The sequence below is a fragment of the Caretta caretta genome, chromosome 1, assembly GCF_965140235.1.
Source record: "Caretta caretta isolate rCarCar2 chromosome 1, rCarCar1.hap1, whole genome shotgun sequence".
NCBI lineage: Eukaryota > Metazoa > Chordata > Testudines > Cheloniidae > Caretta > Caretta caretta.
In genome coordinates this window covers 265,315,696-265,334,035 of record NC_134206.1, presented here as the reverse complement: position 1 = coordinate 265,334,035, position 18,340 = coordinate 265,315,696, and the positions used below count along the sequence as shown (strand labels likewise).

Genomic DNA, 18,340 nt, shown 5'->3' with positions numbered 1-18,340 from the left:
CATCAGGAACAGCAGCTGTGTGAGATTGGGCAAGGGGTAGCTCACAGGGTGGATGTGGGGGAAAGACCCACCTGGGAGAGTTTGTTTAGAGCAGAGGAGCAGCAACTTAATCCTCTTCACCACTGCATATGCTCTGAGGCCATAAACAGGCATATGGCTGATGCACCTAGCCTTCCTCTGATCCCTATTAAATATGGTACATGTCTCAGGCCAGTCCGAGATAAATCTGTTGTCCAATAAGGTCTTACTTTCTCCAGTGCCAAAAAAATAGCAGGGTTCTTCTGACTCTCCTCCCATGTCACCCCTCTGCCTGGATGGCGTTACCCATTTTGGAATTTGCCCCAGATATAGATGGGCTAGTCCACTTTGGTCCCCATCACTTCCTTATCCAGAGATTACACCCCACAAGCTCCTCCATTCACGCGGGGTGTGGGGAGGCAGAGACAACCCGAGCCTGCCAATAGTGGGGGGGCAGAATGAGGTCAGCTGGCTTCAGTAGTGTTAATGAGCATGCTCAGTACAAGCCAAGCAGCAAGTCTGAGTGGGGGGATATGACGTGTTGCCTGGGGTGGGGAGGAATGGATTTTCCTTTGTGTCTGCAAATTGGCTTAACTAATGTTATTTCCTCTGCATATTTCTCTCCCTGTTAAATCTATAAATCAATAATTTAAATGTTCTGAGGTCTTTGTCCCTCCTCAAACAGTCACAGAATAGCTAGCTAATCTGTGGTATTTTCTAAAGTGCTTCCCTTCTTATATCTCCATTGAGACAGAATGATCAGTGACGTGATTCTGTTAGGCCCTGATGTGATACTATTCCTTTTCCTTCTTTCCTCCTCCCATTTGTGGGCTCTGAGAAGCCAGTCAGATGTGGTGCCAGATCACTGCAGTGGATGCAGATAATTCATCTCTGCTGGCTCCTGTAGGCCCCTGCTGGATCTCTGGCTGAGCCTGGTGCTGGAGCTGTGCTGTGTGGGGAGGGACATAACAGCTGGGGGAACAGTGCTGCTTCGGTGATCTCCTGTGGATTCCATGATGGCTGGTTATTCAGACCCCTTTTCATTCAGGCTTGTCCTCATCCCCATTATACAGAGTGGGTTTGACAGCTATTCTGATAGCAGCTCCTGATTTGCTTTGACTGTCACAGGTGGAGTGCTGTTCCCACTGGAGCTCTCCGATGTGAATGGTGATGGGCTCCCGGACATCCTGCTCTCCTTCACAGCCCTGATGAATGCTAGCGTATTGGGTAAGGTGTTATCTGCCGACTTTGCTTCGCCAGTGATGCCAGCCTTGATGGCTCTTTTGTTGGGTTGTCTAGTGTTTTTTTTCTTATTTTTCTCCCTGTGAGCCTTCATGGGAGGAGTTCCCCTAACCATCTGCGGAGTTGCCACATTGTCCTCCTTCAGACCTCTCCTTAAAACAGCTCACTTCTGCTGTGAAAGTCCCAGCTGATATATTGATTGACAGTAGTAATGTTACTGCGCCTGGCTGTTTAATGTTAAACAGCCCACTCCCCCTCAGCAGGCTGCTTTTAATTTCTCTGCTAACATTTGCATAAGAACACATGGGATAACCCATCAGAAGTCTAGAAATAACTTAGCTTGTCACTGAGTGCTGCTGGTTTCCCACTGCTCCAAGCTTCCCGTTTCTGGAGCTTCCCAGCTGCCATTGTACTGCATCTCCACAGACTGTCTTCACCTCGTAGTGACATGAAATCTGTTCCAGTCCCAGAGAAACAGTCAAGAAGCAAGGCTCCATTATGCTGGAGTGTATTGACAATATCTGGTGCCTAATTGCAATGATTGGTGTAATACAAATACAGATAGAAAGGAAATTTTCCCTCCCCCATGGCAGAGTGCTACATAAGTAAGGCCCCATGTACTCCATTACAAGTGAGATGTAAATTCCACAGCAGGGTCCCTGGAGTCCAAGGAATTCTGGTGCAGCAGATAGAAAATCTGATGGCAGGTTCATTTCAATTAAAAAATTGTGATTGTACTGAATTAAATATGAAAATGAATCATTCAACCTGTGTGGTATTCCCCATGTTCTTTATTTTACACTGTTCTCACATTTTCAGTTTTCAACATGAAGCAGATTTTTGTACTGGCCTCACATTAACTGCACTGTAGATGCTGTTAGGGAGAAGTTGGAAGTTTTGCCATCTGGATAAGACCTATGTGGGGCTCTTAGATGTGGAGACTAATAAGCACATTAGCTGGATGTTTCTGCTAAAATGATCAACAGTATGTGTGATGTTAGGCTGACATTAAACTTATCATCATTAGGTATTAAAGTCAACATTTGATTAAAACATATTGGGGTACTTCATACTCCATTTAGCTATTATTTTGTGCTGTCTGCAGACTCAGGCAGACAACACTGTTTGACACTGATTGCATGCTTTCAAGGTGTTTTTCACAACAATGAAGGCTAGAAACATGGGGGGGGGGTATCGAAAAATAAAAAACCTAGATTGTGGAGCAAAATTCTGCTGCCACAGAATCACAGAACATACAGGACCCTGTGCATAACTAGCCAGGTTCCTAATAGAAGGGTAGTTGCAACTTCCAAGCATTAACCATTGGCCAGCAGAAGAATAAGCATTAAAAAGAACAATAGACTAGTCTGGTGTGACAGCAGTTAGGGTGATGAATTGAATGGACCAATAGTTGCTCGGGTAGGGCAAATATTATGTTCCTTTGCCAACCAAGAACAGAAATGTAACTTCAGGTGTTTCTATGGACAGTTACTGCCAGTCCTATTCCTGTGAGCTAACAAGGGACTGAAATAACCAAACTCATGGGATTCTTGTGAATGTTACCACTTTAATCTTATGGCACCTTAGAGACTAACAAATTTATTTGAGCATAAGCTTTCGTGGGCTACAGCCCACTTCATCGGATGCATAGAATGGAACATCTAATAAGAAGATAGATATATATACATACAGAGAACATGAAAAAGTGGAGTAAAAGGCTAATTAATTAAGACGAGCTATCGTCAGCAGGAGAAAAAAAAACGTGTGTAGTGATAATCAAGATGGCCCATTTAGACAGTTGACAAGAAGGTGTGAGGATACTTAACTTTAGGGAAATAGATTCAATATCATCTTAATTAATTAGCCTCTTACTCCACTTTTTCATGTTCTCTGTATGTGTATATAGATATCTTCTTACTAGATGTTCCATTCTATGCATCCTATGAAGTGGGCTGTAGCCCACAAAAGCTTATGCTCAAATAAATTTGTTAGTCTCTAAGGTGCCACAAGTCCTCCTGTTCTTTTTGCGGATACAGAATAATACAGCTGCTACTCTGAAACCACTTTAAGCTTGTCCACTTGGGGACAGCACAGAGTAGCAGCACAACTGAACGGCGTGTCCCCCTGAGATCACTCTGCCTTTTTCCTCTCTTTCCTTTGATTGCAAAGGACCTCACTGCCCCTCTTGTGTGTCTGCAGGTGTTTCTAGGCCATCGGTAACTGTCATGGCCCTTTCTGGTATGAACGGCAGCACCCTGTGGTCCAGCCACATTCCAGAAGAGACTCGGAGTGTGCAGTGTAAAGGACTGATTCTCACCGCCCCAGCTGAGCCTGTCTGCCTTGTGACTGGAACATCCAAATTCCTCAGCCTTCTCCATGCCTCCTCAGGTAGTTCCAGGCATGAATGTGTGGATGAACTGATCACCTGGAATAATTCAGCACCATGGTAACAACAGAGGAACAAGTCCATAGCTAAAAGAAAACTGCAGAGTAATACAGAAGATGATCTAATCCAGGGGTTCTCAAACTGTGGGTCAGGACCCCAAAGTGGGTCACGACCCCATTTTAATGGAGTTGCCAGGGCTGACTTAGACTTGCTGGGGCCTGGGGCTAAAACCAAAGCCTGAGCCTCACCGCCTAGGACCAAAGTCCAAGCCTTGGGCAGCGGGGCTTAGGTTACAAACCCACTGCCTGGGGCACAATCCTTTGGGCTTTGGCTTTGCCCCCCTCTCCACCGGGGACGGTGCGGCTCTGGCTTTGGTTTTGCCTCCCCAACCTCCCACCTGCAGCAGAGGGGCTTGGATGGGCTAGGGCTTCGGTCCCCTCTCCTGGGGTTGTGTAGTAATTTTTGTTGTCAGAAGGGGGTCACAGTGCAATATAGTTTGAGAACCCCTGATCTACTCATTAACAAATATTGAATTACAGGGAATAATATGTAATGTAATCCTTTGCACTTCATTAATGTAGCCCTATAACATCCCTGTGATATAGATAAAGGATATAGGAGTCATTTCACCTACCATTGAAATGTAGCCACCTCTTGAGTGGAATGCAGCAGCTGTTTCACAACAACACAGATGCACTAAACATCATATCTAGAGAAAGAGGTGAGGAAGTATGCTGTAGCCAGTTACATCTTCAGGAGAATTTAGGTGGATAAAAGTATTTACCAGATCTGAGTGAATATTGCATTTTTAGTCATTTTGATTATGTTGACGCTCTTTTTATGTTTACTCTTAATGGACATCCTTGCAACTGAATTTGCGAGCAGAAATGTTCATGGGAACAGTGAATTTTAGGCAAATGTTGGAGAATATTCTTGGAGCTTGAATGAGTATTTGCAGTGGAACCTTGGGTCTAAGAGTTTTACTCATGCAGTTGGGAACATAGAAATGTTCCATGACTTCTGTGCCCAGTGAAAAATAACCACCACAGCTTGACTTTCAAATGGTTGTTATGAATTAATCCGGTGAGACTGTTTACATGCGTAAGTGTTTGCAGGGTCAGCGTAGTCTCTCTGAACTCAGTACTACTGCTGGTGTGAGTACAGTTACTTGTGTGCCTAAGCATTTGCAGGATCTGGCCCTAACTTTGTTCTGTACTTTGGAGGGGTGAGGGGGCTTTCCCACAGCAGAAGCGGGAGAAAAGAATGTTAAAATGTGATTGTAAAAGGATAGTAATTGGCAGAGGGACTCAGAGGGCAGGGAGAGCATCTAGAATTACTTTGAACTTGTTTTTTAATTTGGTTAAAAAAATTGCGAATCCTCTTTTACTGGGCCCTTACGCGGGTCCCCACTGACAAACCGTGTTTAAAATCACTTCTGCTTGCATGCCTTTATCCCCCTATGTGGAGAAGATAAAGATGCAACAGGGGCTCTTTCCGGTTGGAAATTTAACTGAGACACAGATTTCCATTTCCAAAATCTGTCCCTCCAACTATGCGTTCCCATCTGTTCCGTTCCCTGGGAGTGTCTGCATAGCTGTGACATCAACAATCACACTTTACTACTGGCCAGTTAGGACAGCTGGTGTCCTGCAAAGCCTCTCTCTTATTTAGGATCTGATCCTGGCAGTTGAACCCCAGAAGAGTTGCAGTTTCAGAATCAGACCCTGATAGAGATGTCAGTACGCAAATAAAGCAAAGCATTGGCAGGGTGAGACTCAAGAGCAGTTCACAGCAGTGGGGAGGGAAGAATTCTGCTTTCCACTGTGTGTGAATTCCACAGCCACCAGTTCTAGGTTGGGCTTGTTACTCATGCTGTTGGGCGACAGTGCCTTCTCCCCCTTCCTCCTTCAGGAAGGTTTAGTTGGACTCCCTGGGGATTCTCATGAATTCTGCTTTCTTGAAGTGCTGCAGTGCTCAGATGTTCTCTCCTCCTATAGGGAAAACCATCTGGACATTGAACCCAGCCCACCTGCCAAGTGGGACCCTGGCTGCACCAGCCGTCATGCTGCCAGATTTGGATGGGGATAAGGTTGGAGATCTGGTGGTTCTGGCCATTGGAGAGACCCAGGTATGATACATCCCCACTAGAGCTCTGAATGGGCCTGAATCTTTGGAGGGGGAGCAGGGCCATGGTCTAAAGAGAGTATAGTGGGGGAATGGTACAAATTCCTTCATCCAAGTAGTTTCCTTACCTCACATTCCCCTTAGGTACAAACCTGGCTTCCTTCTCTTGCTCTGGAGAACAGGATCAAGAAGTAATGACATTGTCTCTATCTTTTATCAGCTGACGAATGTCATTGTTGAAGTAATTAATCATTGCCCACCGGCTGAGACGTGAGAATCACTCTCTTTCTCCTGTGCTTCCCCCTTTAGCAGTTACTGCTTTTGTTTTTAAAGTGTTTTTGTAGCACTAGTGAAAGCTGACAATTTAACAGCCCAGTGATGTGCTCTGTTTAGCTACAGAAGAGACGTCCCTGCCTGGCAATCATGGTGCAAACTTCCCCTGTGCTGCTCCGTGCACAATGACTTAGAAGGTACTGCCTTTAAGGTTGATGAGGGAGTTCAGACTCCAACGTCCATTCATTCACTGGCACCTCTGCTACTGACAAGGGTGCCTAGCATGTTGGGGGGGGTTGTGACAAGGACATCGTAACAGAAGGAACTAGACCAAGACTGCTAGCTCACACAGGAAACAAACAGGAAGTGGGAGGGAAGGAAAAAGATTCCAAATGGTTTGTCACTTGATACATGCTGCTGTGTGGGGAGGGAATGGCAGAGCTTTTCATGCTGGGGAAGAGAGGCTGCCTACTGTGTGTGAGTCAACTCCCAGAATTCCCTGCGTCTCTCTCACCTTTGCAGCCAGACCTGTGCTTTATCCTGGTATCGGGTAAGACGGGAAACCCTCTGGGTGGGCCCGTGAAGTACAGCATCAATGGAGAAGGAAAACTGATCGGCCCCCAAGCCCACATTACCAGCCGAGGAGCCATCTATATCCTGTTTGGCTTTGGTAAGATGGGCCACGGGCCCCTGCCACTTCCATTTGATCTCTTTTCTAAGGCACTTTAAAGCTGGGATTGCTGTGAGCTCTGCCAGGATGTTCCTACCATGCCTTCCACTGGTGGAGGCTCAGATTTGGAGAAGATGGGAGCTCCCCACACCAGTGTAGGAAATGGCACAGGAACAGTGATACCTGGTTGCAGCTCCTAGGACTAGAGTGGCTTGGAGCTCCCCAAAGCCACTGATCCTCCTACACCTCTTCCTACATTATGTCCTGCTGGGAGAGGCCGAGACTCTCCTCCTGCTTTTGTTTGATCACTTTCCACCTGCAAGTGGTCCCAGCCTCTTGTGCTCTCAGGACTGTCATCCAACAAGTGAGAATCTCAATCTTTGCTCTCCCTGTAATGTATTTGCTAGGTAATGTCCAAGCAGTCGCCCTGAGGGATCTCTTTGCCCAAGCCAGAAACCGTGACAGCTTCCCTCCTGTGCTGCAGCGGGAGGAGCCAGAGTGGGAGAAGCGCAGATCTGTCAACTTATCGGAGCTCATTGACATTTACAGGTGGGTTGTGGTCTCACCATTCGGGCTAAGCTGTAGTTCTGCCTGGGCACTGTTAGGGGTGCCCCTTCCACTTGAATATCTCTGTTCATCAGAGTCGCCTAGGCAATGCCTGTGATATCAAGAATTCCAATTCCCTCCCTGTTCCAGTGTTTGCAGTGGGCAAATGCCATGTGTTATAAAGAGAACCTCTTGTTCCTCTGAGCCCTTGTTCCCCCCTTACAGCCACACGTGCATTTGAATAAGCCCGCACTGAGGAAAAAAGGTGTGTTTTTAAATAATTAAGAGTCCAAGTTAGCAGCGCTGTCTGTGCACAGCAGAGTGGGCCAGGGTCGTGTAGCTCCTGGGTGTCCCTTATTCTCCACACAGTGATTCAATGCCCAGCAGAGCCTGGGAAATCCTTTAGTGTGACTGGGAACAAGGAGAAAGCAGCAGGCCCCAGTTTGTATGAGGCAGTGAAGTGGGGATTCAGTCACAGGAAAAAACCTGGATTAGACTCTCACATATTCAAAAGTTTAGAGCTTGGCATTGTCTGCTTTTATTTCAATAAGTAAATAAAACCTGTGAAGCGCAATTGCCTAATGTCGGCTTTCTGCCTCTCCCAGCGGGGGCGTTGAGTTCCTGCAGATGGTGACGGCTTCAGATACCAACTGCAGCGACCTCCTCATCACCACAAAACACAGCCTGACTCTGCTGCGAGGAGAGGACCTGGAGCCCCGCTGGAACCTGGAGCTGCAGGACATTCACAGGTTAGTTACACTTTTGTTTTTTCTGTCTCTCCTTTTTCTCTTTCTCTCCTCCAGGCACACACACACCTGTGAGAATCATCTGGAATTATTCCCCAAGCTTGCAGGGATACCAGGGAGCTGGAGTCATGTGCGTGTCGGTATGTTAGTGCTGTGGGGAGGGGAGAATGGGAGAGGGAAGGAACAAATTAAAGGGATGGACTGAATAGCCAACATACTAGATTCAAAGAGTGACATCCATCTTAGTATGCTGAAAGGAAGAAATTCATCCCTGTGCAGGCAGCCAGCATGTGGTCTATGCGGCACTTAAGCCCCTCTAGATGACGGTGCATATGCTCCGTGCTGGCCCTTGCACAAGGTTATATTTCACTCAAAGAGCTTAAGGAAGTTGCAAAATCCCCTGGGACAATAACAACAAGTAATTTCCCCAGCAACCGCAGCATTAACTGGTTGAATATACACCTGAATATACAACTGGTTGAATATTCACCTTATTTCTCAGTTGGCAGAAATAATTTGTTGGCAGCATAAACCAAAAACTTGTTTTGGTACCTACAAAGGTGGATACAACTGTGAACTTAGTGTTAACTAACAGGTAGGAATTTATAGAGGAGGCGAGTGTAGAATCTTCATTAACCAGTAATGATCACTGTACAATTGGGTGTGATGTCCTAATACGCCTACGAGGACACAGTGATTACTTTGAAAAGGGCAGATTGCAAAACTTATGCAGGAAAATGGTGAAGAGGAAGTGAAATATAAAGGTGGAAACATGGTTAGATCATGGAATCATTCTACAGCCTGTACAGGACTATTGTGCCAACGGCCCAGATAGGCTGTTTTTTCTCAGTGGGTAGATACAAAGAGTAAAAAGGGGGATAAAACATTCATAGTAAAGTAGAGAAGGGGATGAGTTTATTAGCGCTAAAAGAATATCATTTAATAAATGAAAACCCTGCTTAAACAACATAGCACGAAGTACAAACTCTGCCAGGAAGTGTCACACATGAAACAACGGGAGGGATGGCGTGTCAGACATACAATGTCTAAACCCAGCGACCATTCCTGAAGGCTGAAGAATTTTGGAAAGGGGAGCAAAGGAAGATTCTGGGGGTAACAGACTGGGAAGCCTCACTTCACTAATGGGGATAGTGAGGGCCATTCTCAAGTCTTGTCGTCATTGGAGATTGGCTCCAGTTACAGCCGCCAGTATAGCCATACCAGCCCAGACACATAGGGGAGACAGGCTAAGCTGCAGTTTCCAAATGTGCAGCTTACACATCCCGGGTTCAGTCAGGGACAAGCTGCACAGTTTATAGTGCTTTTCCCATTCACACCAGGGTTTTTGTACCTGTGCAGCTACATTGGGGGTTGGAATCCGTACAACCCCCCAGCATAGACAAGGCCTAAGATAGAATAGTAAAACACTTGGATAAGTGTCACTCAGTAGAGTCAAACCCACACAGCTTCTGTTAGGGGAAATCTTGCCCTTTTGGAAAAAGGTAACAAAATACAATCATTGATAAAGGCGTCCTGGTCGATATAATTTTATTGGATTTTCAAACAGCTTTTGATAGGATCCTTTAAGACCAGAAAGAAGAATGAGTAGCCAGAAGCTAAGGGACAAAGTCTGGTGGACTAGCAATTGATTAAGCAATCGAAAATCAGGTTGTAAATGGATGGTTTGCAGAGGAGAGAAGGTTTAATAGCAGGCTATCCCAGTAATTAGTGTGGTGGCAGAATTGGTTTGTTACACCGCTGATTTTGAAGAGGAAGTTGATGTCGATTGATGGACAGCACCTAAAGTATGTTTTCAGTTTGGGGAAAATTCCAGATGAATTCAAACCCACAGGGGAATCAGGAATCTTGATGGCAGAGGAAATTCACCTTAAAAAAATGTAAGGTAACATTCACAGGCACAAAGTAGCCTCCACTTCTTGTTTATGCCAAGACACAGGATTCTCCAAAGTAAATGACTTGGGAAACATTGATGCTAGTTTAAAGATATCTGCCACCGGGTTCAGAGGCAGTGAAAAAGCAAGTGGCATGCTTGGTGCACTACAAAGGGGATGAGCAAATACAGAACACACTATGGGGATATTGTATTGAAGAACTGTCTGCTCTTATTTGGAGCATTGTGTCCAGATCTGTCCACTTTAAGAAAGATAGAACTCAGAGTCAAAAAGCCAGAGAGGCAAGCTAGATGGTTAGAAAACACAGGAGTTTACATATGGTGCAAGAGATACAAATCTAGGATTATATAGCCTAGAAGGAGAAGAGTGAGAGGGGACTTGAGCTGAACTATTAAAGGTTAAGAAGGGTTTAGTAAAAACTGGCCAGTGACTCTGTCACACTGGCCCACAATAAAGGAACAAGGAGTAATGTGATAAAAATAACGGTAGATATATTTAGAACCTCTGCTGCCTCACACATCATATAATCAGTTTGTAAAACTTACTGCTGCAGGCGGTCAGACAGTCAAAAACTGTTGATGGATTTTAGAAGGTCTCGATAATTTTATGACTGCTAATGCAAATGAATAGTTGTGCATGCTAAGGAAAGGGTAATAAAATGTCAGGCTGCATTATGATAAACTGATTGATTACCATATGACTCAGCCAGGAGTTTTCCCCTGTGTTTATGGCACTGAAGAATTGCTTAGGAGCATTGTGGTTATTTTTCCCTCCTCTGATGTATCCGTGAATGGTTGCTGCCGGTCAAGGACTATGCTTGGTGGATTAAAGGCCTGATCTGGTTTGGCAAATCCTGTGTAAATAGAAGCGGGATGAGTGTCCATCAGGGGAAGATTACCTAAAAGCAGGTGCACTGTCTCGCTCGATATTCCGTGCTTTTCTGGTCACTGTTACTTTCTCAATATTCACAGCCAGCCTGCCCCTGGCTACTTCAATGCTGACCAAACCCTGGACTTCATGGTGCAGGCGCAGAGCAACAACAATGTGAAAAAGGTAAATCCTAGGAAAGCAAACACTTGGGGAGGACTGTGGTGGGACAGAAGAGAGGGCAGGGTATGTGCTAGCTGTAAGGTCCCAAGTCTCTTCCCATTTCGATGGCTGATGGTGCTCACGTTGTGTCCCCCTCCCTGTTTTCAGATGCTGGTGGTGGATGGTAAATCAGGCCTCCCTGTTTGGAGCTATGATCTCCCGTGTCACATGCAAGAATCTGATGCACTGTCAGTGATGACTTTGGAGAGGAAATCTGTTTTTCTCTTCTGGGCTGACGAAATGCAGCCTGCATTACAAAACTTGGTAAGCAAGAGCCCTGTTCCCACTTGGAAGCTTTCTGCCTGAGGAATATTCAGTCTCTCCCCCTTTTCTTATTTCTTCTTCAGTTACAATGTTACTGAACTTAAAACCTTCCATATGGGATGGGTGGTGAGATGGGGTGGTCTCTTGGTTCTAAATTCTGAACTGAGCATGTACACACACACACACAGTCTGCTTTTAAATCTACTACTAGATTATTAATATTTTTCCTTAAATAGCTGCCATTTTTATAGGCGCCACATAAATGTGAGCTCCCCGTACCTGTTCAGCAGTTCAGATCCACTCTGTCATTGGTAATGATGTGGAACGCAATCAAGACCCCGCACGTATTAGTTTTTGTCGTGGGAGACAAGGTGAGAATAAATTGTATGTAGGCCAAGAGGGAGAACAGAAGTGAAGGAAATGCATTTTAGGTGGCGTTACGCACACCCACATCTACACGAGGAGGAATAACATAATGAAATCTTCCACCTGTCTCAGGTCCGGTAAAGTCAACCATCACCATGGTATCTGAGTGAAGGGAGAGAAAAAGTGTACAAGGCCTTCAAGCCAGCTCTGTCTAAATTCTGCAGTGATTGTCAATAGCAGTTGAGTCTCACCCCTCGTGGTTGTAGCTAATGGCTGCAGTGCTTGCTGTATGTCTAGGGGAGAAAGCAGTGAGAGAACTCTGTGGGATGCTGCAGAAGCCTTTCCTAGCCCAAGTGTCACTGGGACAGTGTGCCCCCTCCTAAAAATATAGTGTTCCTAAGCCCAGAACTCTTTTATATGGAAGTGGGGTGGGGGGTTGTGCGAATGTTCAGCTAAACGTGTGTTTTCCAGGAAGGAACTCCAGGGTTTAGCTTCCATAATCATTTCAACCAGCATTCCACAGCTCGGTGGGCAGGCTGCTAGACTGGTCCAGGAGAGGGGAGAGCAGTGAGGAAGGGAGAACTAGCTGAGTCAAAAAAAGCTGCATGATCTTGGATCAAAACCACAGCCGTCACTTGCACCTGTGACAGTTCTTAATGGAGACAGCCCCATGAAAAACTCGCATGAATGAGCTCAGACAGCAGCCTGCCAAGCCAAGCCAAGCCTCCCTTTTCTGCTATTCAGCATGCTTGCAAGAGCAGGCGCAGCCTGGCACTATGAAGACACCAATGGAGGGCAACACCCAAGAGGAGGGTGGCAAGGGAGGAAAAGAACAAGAGCAAAAAGAACTTTAAAAATATAAAGCAAAAAATATACGGAAGACAAGAAAGGGGAAAAAAGAACAGAGAGAGTGAGGGAAAGGAACGAGAAATGTGCCAGGGTGTGGCGTGAAGGGACATAGGGATGGGAGGAGGAGTGCCTCACAAAAGGAGTTCTAGCTAAAGAAAATTGATAACTGCTACTTTACGGCTTCTACAGAGCCGTCTGTCAGGGCAGGAGCCTGTGGACAACTTGCTCTCTGAGGAAGGGATTCTTGTTTGCTTTAGTGACTTGTTCTCCTGGTAGCTGGGCTTACAGTGGTCCCTGCCTACTGGATGGTTGTGCCAGTTCCCATAGCTTCTGTTGCATTTGCAAAAGTCTCACCTGCCACCCTCTTGCCTCACAGTGGTGGTCCCAGTCCCCTATGCTAGTTCACCAGCTGTCCCTGGCTGGCGGAGAGATGGGTTCTCAGAATGTTTCTTTCTTTTGCCCATCTCCTCCCTCAGCATGAGTCCACAGAGAAGCTGCTTGGGCTCACACGTTTTTCTAGACATCCTCCAGGGGCTCCTTTTCATACTGAGAAAGAGCTTTGGGGACAGCTGCTGTGGAAGAGCTGTGCAATCAAAAGGGAGACTAGCTGAGATAAAGCACTGTGGGAGAGACCTCGTGTGTGAATGGTTCTCTCTGGAGCAGGAGAGTCCATCCTGGAGAAGAACCGAGCTTTTCATAGCAGCAAATCAAGGATGATTACTGTAGCTCATGCCAGTCAGTGTAAGATGGGGGTTCTCAGCAAATGGAGGCTTCTTCCAAAGCAGGGGTTGTTGTGGAAGATGTAGCCATCCCTTTTCTGCCTTTCTTTCCAATAGGAGCCTGGCCCAAGAAACAAGCGTCCAGGGCTACACCACCTCTACCTCCTGCACCCTACCTTTCCTACCATCCTTTTGGACCTCACCAATGTAACAGACACAGTGACTGCTTCAGCCAGTAAGTATACAAGGGCATGGGGTGCTGCTTAGTCTTGTCTCAAAGGGAAACAAAGGGAAGCTTGAAGAAAGCCAAATGGATGTTAAAAACCCTTCCCTGTTCTGAAGGAAAAGTTGGCTGTGACATGGTATGAGGTTTTGCTGTGCTTCAGATTAAGCAGGACCCTTGGTGTCCACCAAGCATAGGCCAGCCACAGAAAAGCAGTGAAAACCGCCACCAAGGTTCAACTCCCACTCCTACTCTCTTGCCCAACACCAGGTCTATAGGTTGGCAAGTAGAAAACTCACCAAATCACTCTTAACATATGATAAACACTAAGGGCCTGATTCTGGTCTCACATTGGTTTTTCTTTGGAGTAGATCCATTGATTTCAGTGGAGTTCTTCAGTATTTACTTCAGTTCAAGAGGAATCAGATCCAATCATCTTGCTGCCCCAGTAGTGTGCCCGAGAAAGTCACCTATTCTGCACTATGCAGGGTGACCAGACAGCAAGTGTGAAAAATCGAGATGGGGGTGGGAGGTAATAGGTGCCTATATAAGAAAAAGCCCCCAAAATTGGGACTTTCTCTATAAAATCGGGACATCTGGTCACCTCGCGTTATGTGGAAGAACCTGCTCTGCTTCCTCCTCATTCATTTGAAGAGGTGATTGAAATTAAATACTTTGTTTAAATATTCGTTTTTCCTTGGATGGTTAAACCTGGATTTGCCTCCATACAAAATTACACAATCAGGGAAGTGGAATGTGGGAGTTTAAACTACCTCCTAAGAGCATCAGCTGGACACCCAAGGGAGCATACCAGACCAGTTGCACCAATAGTGGCCTGGCTGGTGTGGCAGGAGGCAAGATACGGGATTAGATGAACTGGCATTGAATCTAGTGTGCCAGGAGCTGGGGCCCAATGCTAGATATGCCACAAACAAATCTGCTGGGGCATAATGGTTTTAATATTCATAGCACTGTTGAAATAAATAGCCGCCTTGAAAGTAAGTGTAAATTTGTTGTTAGAGCAGGGAATTGGAGATGGTTGTTCCTGGGTTTTGTTCAGATTATTCTATTCATTATGGGGCTTTGGACAAGTCTGTTACCCTCCCTGCCTTGGTGCCCATTTCCCTGTCTGTAAAATGAATAAAATGCCTACTGACCTGCAGAAGAGCTCCGTGTAAGCTTGAAAGTTTGTCTCTCTCACCAGCAGAAGCTGGTACAATAAAAGATATCACCTCACCATGTCTCTCTCAAATGCCTACTTACAGGAGTACAGAGGATTAACGTTTGTAAGGTGCCTTAAGATTTGGGAATGAGAGGCTCCTCAGAATGTATTACTTTATGCAAGTATTTGTAGCTGCCAGCATGAGACTCTCAAATGCCAGTTGAGTTGCAAACTTCCTATTCTGATCTGCATTGCAATTTATTTCCACTGCAGATTTCCACCTTCGAGATTTTTGAACAGAATGATCCAAATTTATATGTGACTAAAGATCCACAGTCCTTACACAGGGTCTGTCTACGCTGCCATCAGAGGTGTGACTGCAGCACATGTAGACATACCCGAGCTAGCTCTGATCCAGCTAGCTCCAGCACCGTAGCAATGCAACTATGGCAGCACAAGCTAAACAGCCTGGTTTGGGGCCCTGAGTATGGACTCAAGCGGCTAGCCTGTGCTACCACTGCTGTTGTTAGTGGAGCCAATTAGATCAAAGCTAGCTCGTGTGTGTCTACATATGCTGCAGTCACATCTCTGACTGCGGTGTAAACAGACCCTCACCCAGACATGACTCACACTGAAGTCAGTGGGAATCTTGGCTGAGTGAAGACTATAAGCTTTTGCCTGAAGGGTGTAATTTTCTCAGTGTTCACCAGTATTTTCTCTCCCTTTCTTATCAATCAGTTGGAATTAACGATCTCCAAAAAGATGCGTTTTACATCACCGTGACAACGAGCCCTACCTCCGAAAACCAGCCGGGCCTGCTGTTGGTCAGTAAGCTGAGCCTGCGGTGGGCCATGCTCACTCAGAGCCGAATGGTGCCGCTGATGGAGACCACCCCAAAAATCAGCCGTGGGGAAGTGAGGAGATTCCTCTCCAGGCTGAAATTTATTGATTTTCCTCACAAGGTGAGACAACTCAGAGGGAATCTTTGCTAAGTCACATGGGTCAGACTGGGCAGTGCCCCTCCCCTCATGGGCAAGGGTCGGGATCTTTCTGCGCTGGCATTTGCAGGATGCCATCCCTTCGAGCGTAAATTGAGTGGATTGTCAGGGCCTGCAGATGCTTTGGAAGTTAGGACGTGACAGTTGGACTGGAGGAGTCTTGGGAGCAGGACAAGGACAGGGGATGGTAGCTGGGGAGGGGACGAAGGGCAGTGGGGAACATGGGGAAGGCAGGGGTCCCCTGCCTGGACTTGGGGCTAGTAGAGTCCTGGCCATGAGCCCGTTTCTCTGCCTGGCTGATGACTTTTCTCTCTTTCTCCAGTTCTAGCATGTTGGCCCATCAAGTTTCAATAGCCAGGTGGACGTGTGGTCTGGGTGGGGCACGGGGAGCTGCTCGGCGATTCCTCAGGACGTCCGCTGTGCCCAGGGAGTGGGGACTGAGCACTCTCTCTGTCCCCACCCCCCGCTTGCTGTGGAATGGCAGGGCCGGGTTTGCCATTGCCAGATGCCACCACTGGGAGCAACTGTGTGTGACCCCTTCCCCCCCACACCCTGCCTGCATGCTTCCTTCCAGGTAACATGGAAATGAGAAGGCAGAGCGGTAGAGCTCTGAATAGATACATGTATATTTTTGTATGTTTAATTTATGAACTGGTTCCAGGAAACTCCCATTTGTATCCATCCAGCATTTCCTGCCATTCTGCTCTAATCTCTTTATTTTTGTAGTGGAGCCTCTGCCTGGCTCATATGTGGCAGGGCTGGTCACGGAGGCTCCACCAGCTGTCCTACCTCTTTATTTTACAGTCACCAGGCCACTCCACTTTTCCATGTCCAGTTCCCAGTCTCCTGAACCGTCCAGCCCTCTGTGCCCTTGACAGGTTGGGAACGTGTGCTCCAGAGGAGAAAGGTTCCACGTCCCCACTCCAATTGTCCCGCCCAACCAGGTTGAAGTAGTTGGTGGAGCGGCTCCCCATTCCTAGGTCGCCCTTTCCCCTTGCTTTGTTTGCGGGCCCAGAGCTCCATAGAAACATGCCCAATATTCACAAGAACATCACAAAGCAAATTTGTTAACTGAAGTGGGCCGGATCCTTAGGAACAGGGGAGTGCAACCACTTTGTGCCGTGCCTCTGGCAGACTCTAGCCTGGATATGTGGCCCCAGGAATATCTCAGCAGTGTGAAGTGGTTCCTCAGATGGTGTAAAGGCTTTTCTGAACCCTCTTGCTTCTTGCATAGGAGGAGGGGCTGGAGGCAGGGGGTAGAGCCAGGAGACCCTTTTCTGAACTGATCCCAAGCTGCAGTTTTGGTCCTTTATGGCCATCACCAGGTAGCATAAGTTAGAATAGCCAGAAGGCTGCTCTGACTTAACAGTGGGGACCTGTGCTACTCCCAGCTGCCCCAGAATCAGGAGAGGATTAAGATGGGCTTTATATTATCACTTTCCCCCCAACCTTCCTCACAGTGCAAAAGCCAGATCTGTCCCCAGGATATTTTAATTCTATGAAATGTAATCTCTGTGTCTCGGGGTGTGCGACGGCCTGTGCTCCAATTCTGGAGTGTGTCCGTAAAGCCTCCTGTGACATAGGGGCAATGCCTCCTTGGTGATGTCTGGCCCCTACTAACTTTCCCCGCTGCAGGGTGCCCTCTTATAGGAACTGGTTTCCCAGCATGCCTCTCTCAGGCTGGCCCTTTACATTTGGCAGAGCCAAGCAACTGTAGCCGTAAAGTGGCCAATTGGCTGCTGCTTGGTACATTTTTCTCTCCTCCAGCTAGTATGTCCCCTTTGTTTTCCTCCAGTTCTTCTTTTCTTAGTGCTGAGGAGAGGGCACAGTTTGGCACCTCCTTTTAAAAGGGCACATGAGCTATGGGTGTGGTTGGCTCTGTACCCTGGGCTCTTGGCCCAGCTCCCCACTGCTTGTTTCTCTTGCTCTCTTTCCAGTGAAATGCTTCTGTGCAGTCTCTTCAGGGGTAGCTGCAACCCCGAGGCTGGGCCTTGGGCCTCTCCTTATTAATGCCAGAGCCTTTGAACAGTCTGTATATGTTTAATGGTATTTGTGTGTAAATAGCTTTGTAAATATTAGCACAACTGTAACAAGGAGCTCTGGTCCTAGCGCCTGCCCGGCCTCTATTCTCTTCTAGCTGGGTGTGGTGTTTATATGTGTTGGTTGGTTTGTAAATCGGGCTGGCTGGTAGTGGCTGAATGTAAGGACCAGTAGGCAAGTTAGGAACAGGGATGTGCTTCCTCCTCACCTCCCATCTTGCTGGGAAAGGCTGGTGGGTCACTACCCGAAGGAGTAATTCCCCTGAGGTGCTTCCTTAAACTCCTAGGCGTGATAGTCAACGTCTAGTGATGCTAGCTCCCCCATACTGTGAATTTCTCCCATGCGTTCCCACTGTGAATAAAGACTGTCTGTATATTGTTGGGAACTGTGAACTGCAGTGAAACAAATAAATATCATGTACAATACCCCCTTTGTGTGTGACCGTTTAGCCTGGAAGGGAGACTGCTTTTGTTACGGGCAGGGCTCCCTCGAGGGCATTTGGGGAGTGAAGAGCGAGCAGGACCTCACCACTGCACCTCTGAGGGGATTGTGTGGGAACGAAATGGACAGGGGTCCTGAAGAGGGAAAGAATGGAGCAAGGAGCATAGACGGGAGCCCCAAAGAGAAGGAGGTTGGGTGCACAGTGTGTAGAAGGGCGCCTCAGAGGGCACGGGAGCAGACAGGACTTGGCCAGAGGTGATGGGTGCTTTAA

At 47.0% G+C, this 18,340-nt stretch overlaps 1 protein-coding gene across 1 annotated transcript in view; it reads left to right on the top strand.

The window, feature by feature from the left end:
• Positions 1-18,053, top strand: part of FAM234B (family with sequence similarity 234 member B) — a 28,232-nt gene extending 10,179 nt beyond the window's left edge. Inside the window, exons 3-13 of the mRNA XM_048835356.2 lie at positions 1,147-1,245; positions 3,460-3,648; positions 5,644-5,774; positions 6,566-6,713; positions 7,121-7,262; positions 7,865-8,008; positions 10,890-10,971; positions 11,116-11,271; positions 13,323-13,440; positions 15,329-15,552; positions 15,911-18,053. Coding sequence (XP_048691313.1) covers positions 1,147-1,245; positions 3,460-3,648; positions 5,644-5,774; positions 6,566-6,713; positions 7,121-7,262; positions 7,865-8,008; positions 10,890-10,971; positions 11,116-11,271; positions 13,323-13,440; positions 15,329-15,552; positions 15,911-15,916 — 1,439 coding nt within the window. The 3' untranslated portion in view covers positions 15,917-18,053. The remainder of the gene's footprint in view (positions 1-1,146; positions 1,246-3,459; positions 3,649-5,643; positions 5,775-6,565; positions 6,714-7,120; positions 7,263-7,864; positions 8,009-10,889; positions 10,972-11,115; positions 11,272-13,322; positions 13,441-15,328; positions 15,553-15,910) is intronic.
• The last annotated feature ends 287 nt before the right edge of the window (positions 18,054-18,340 follow it).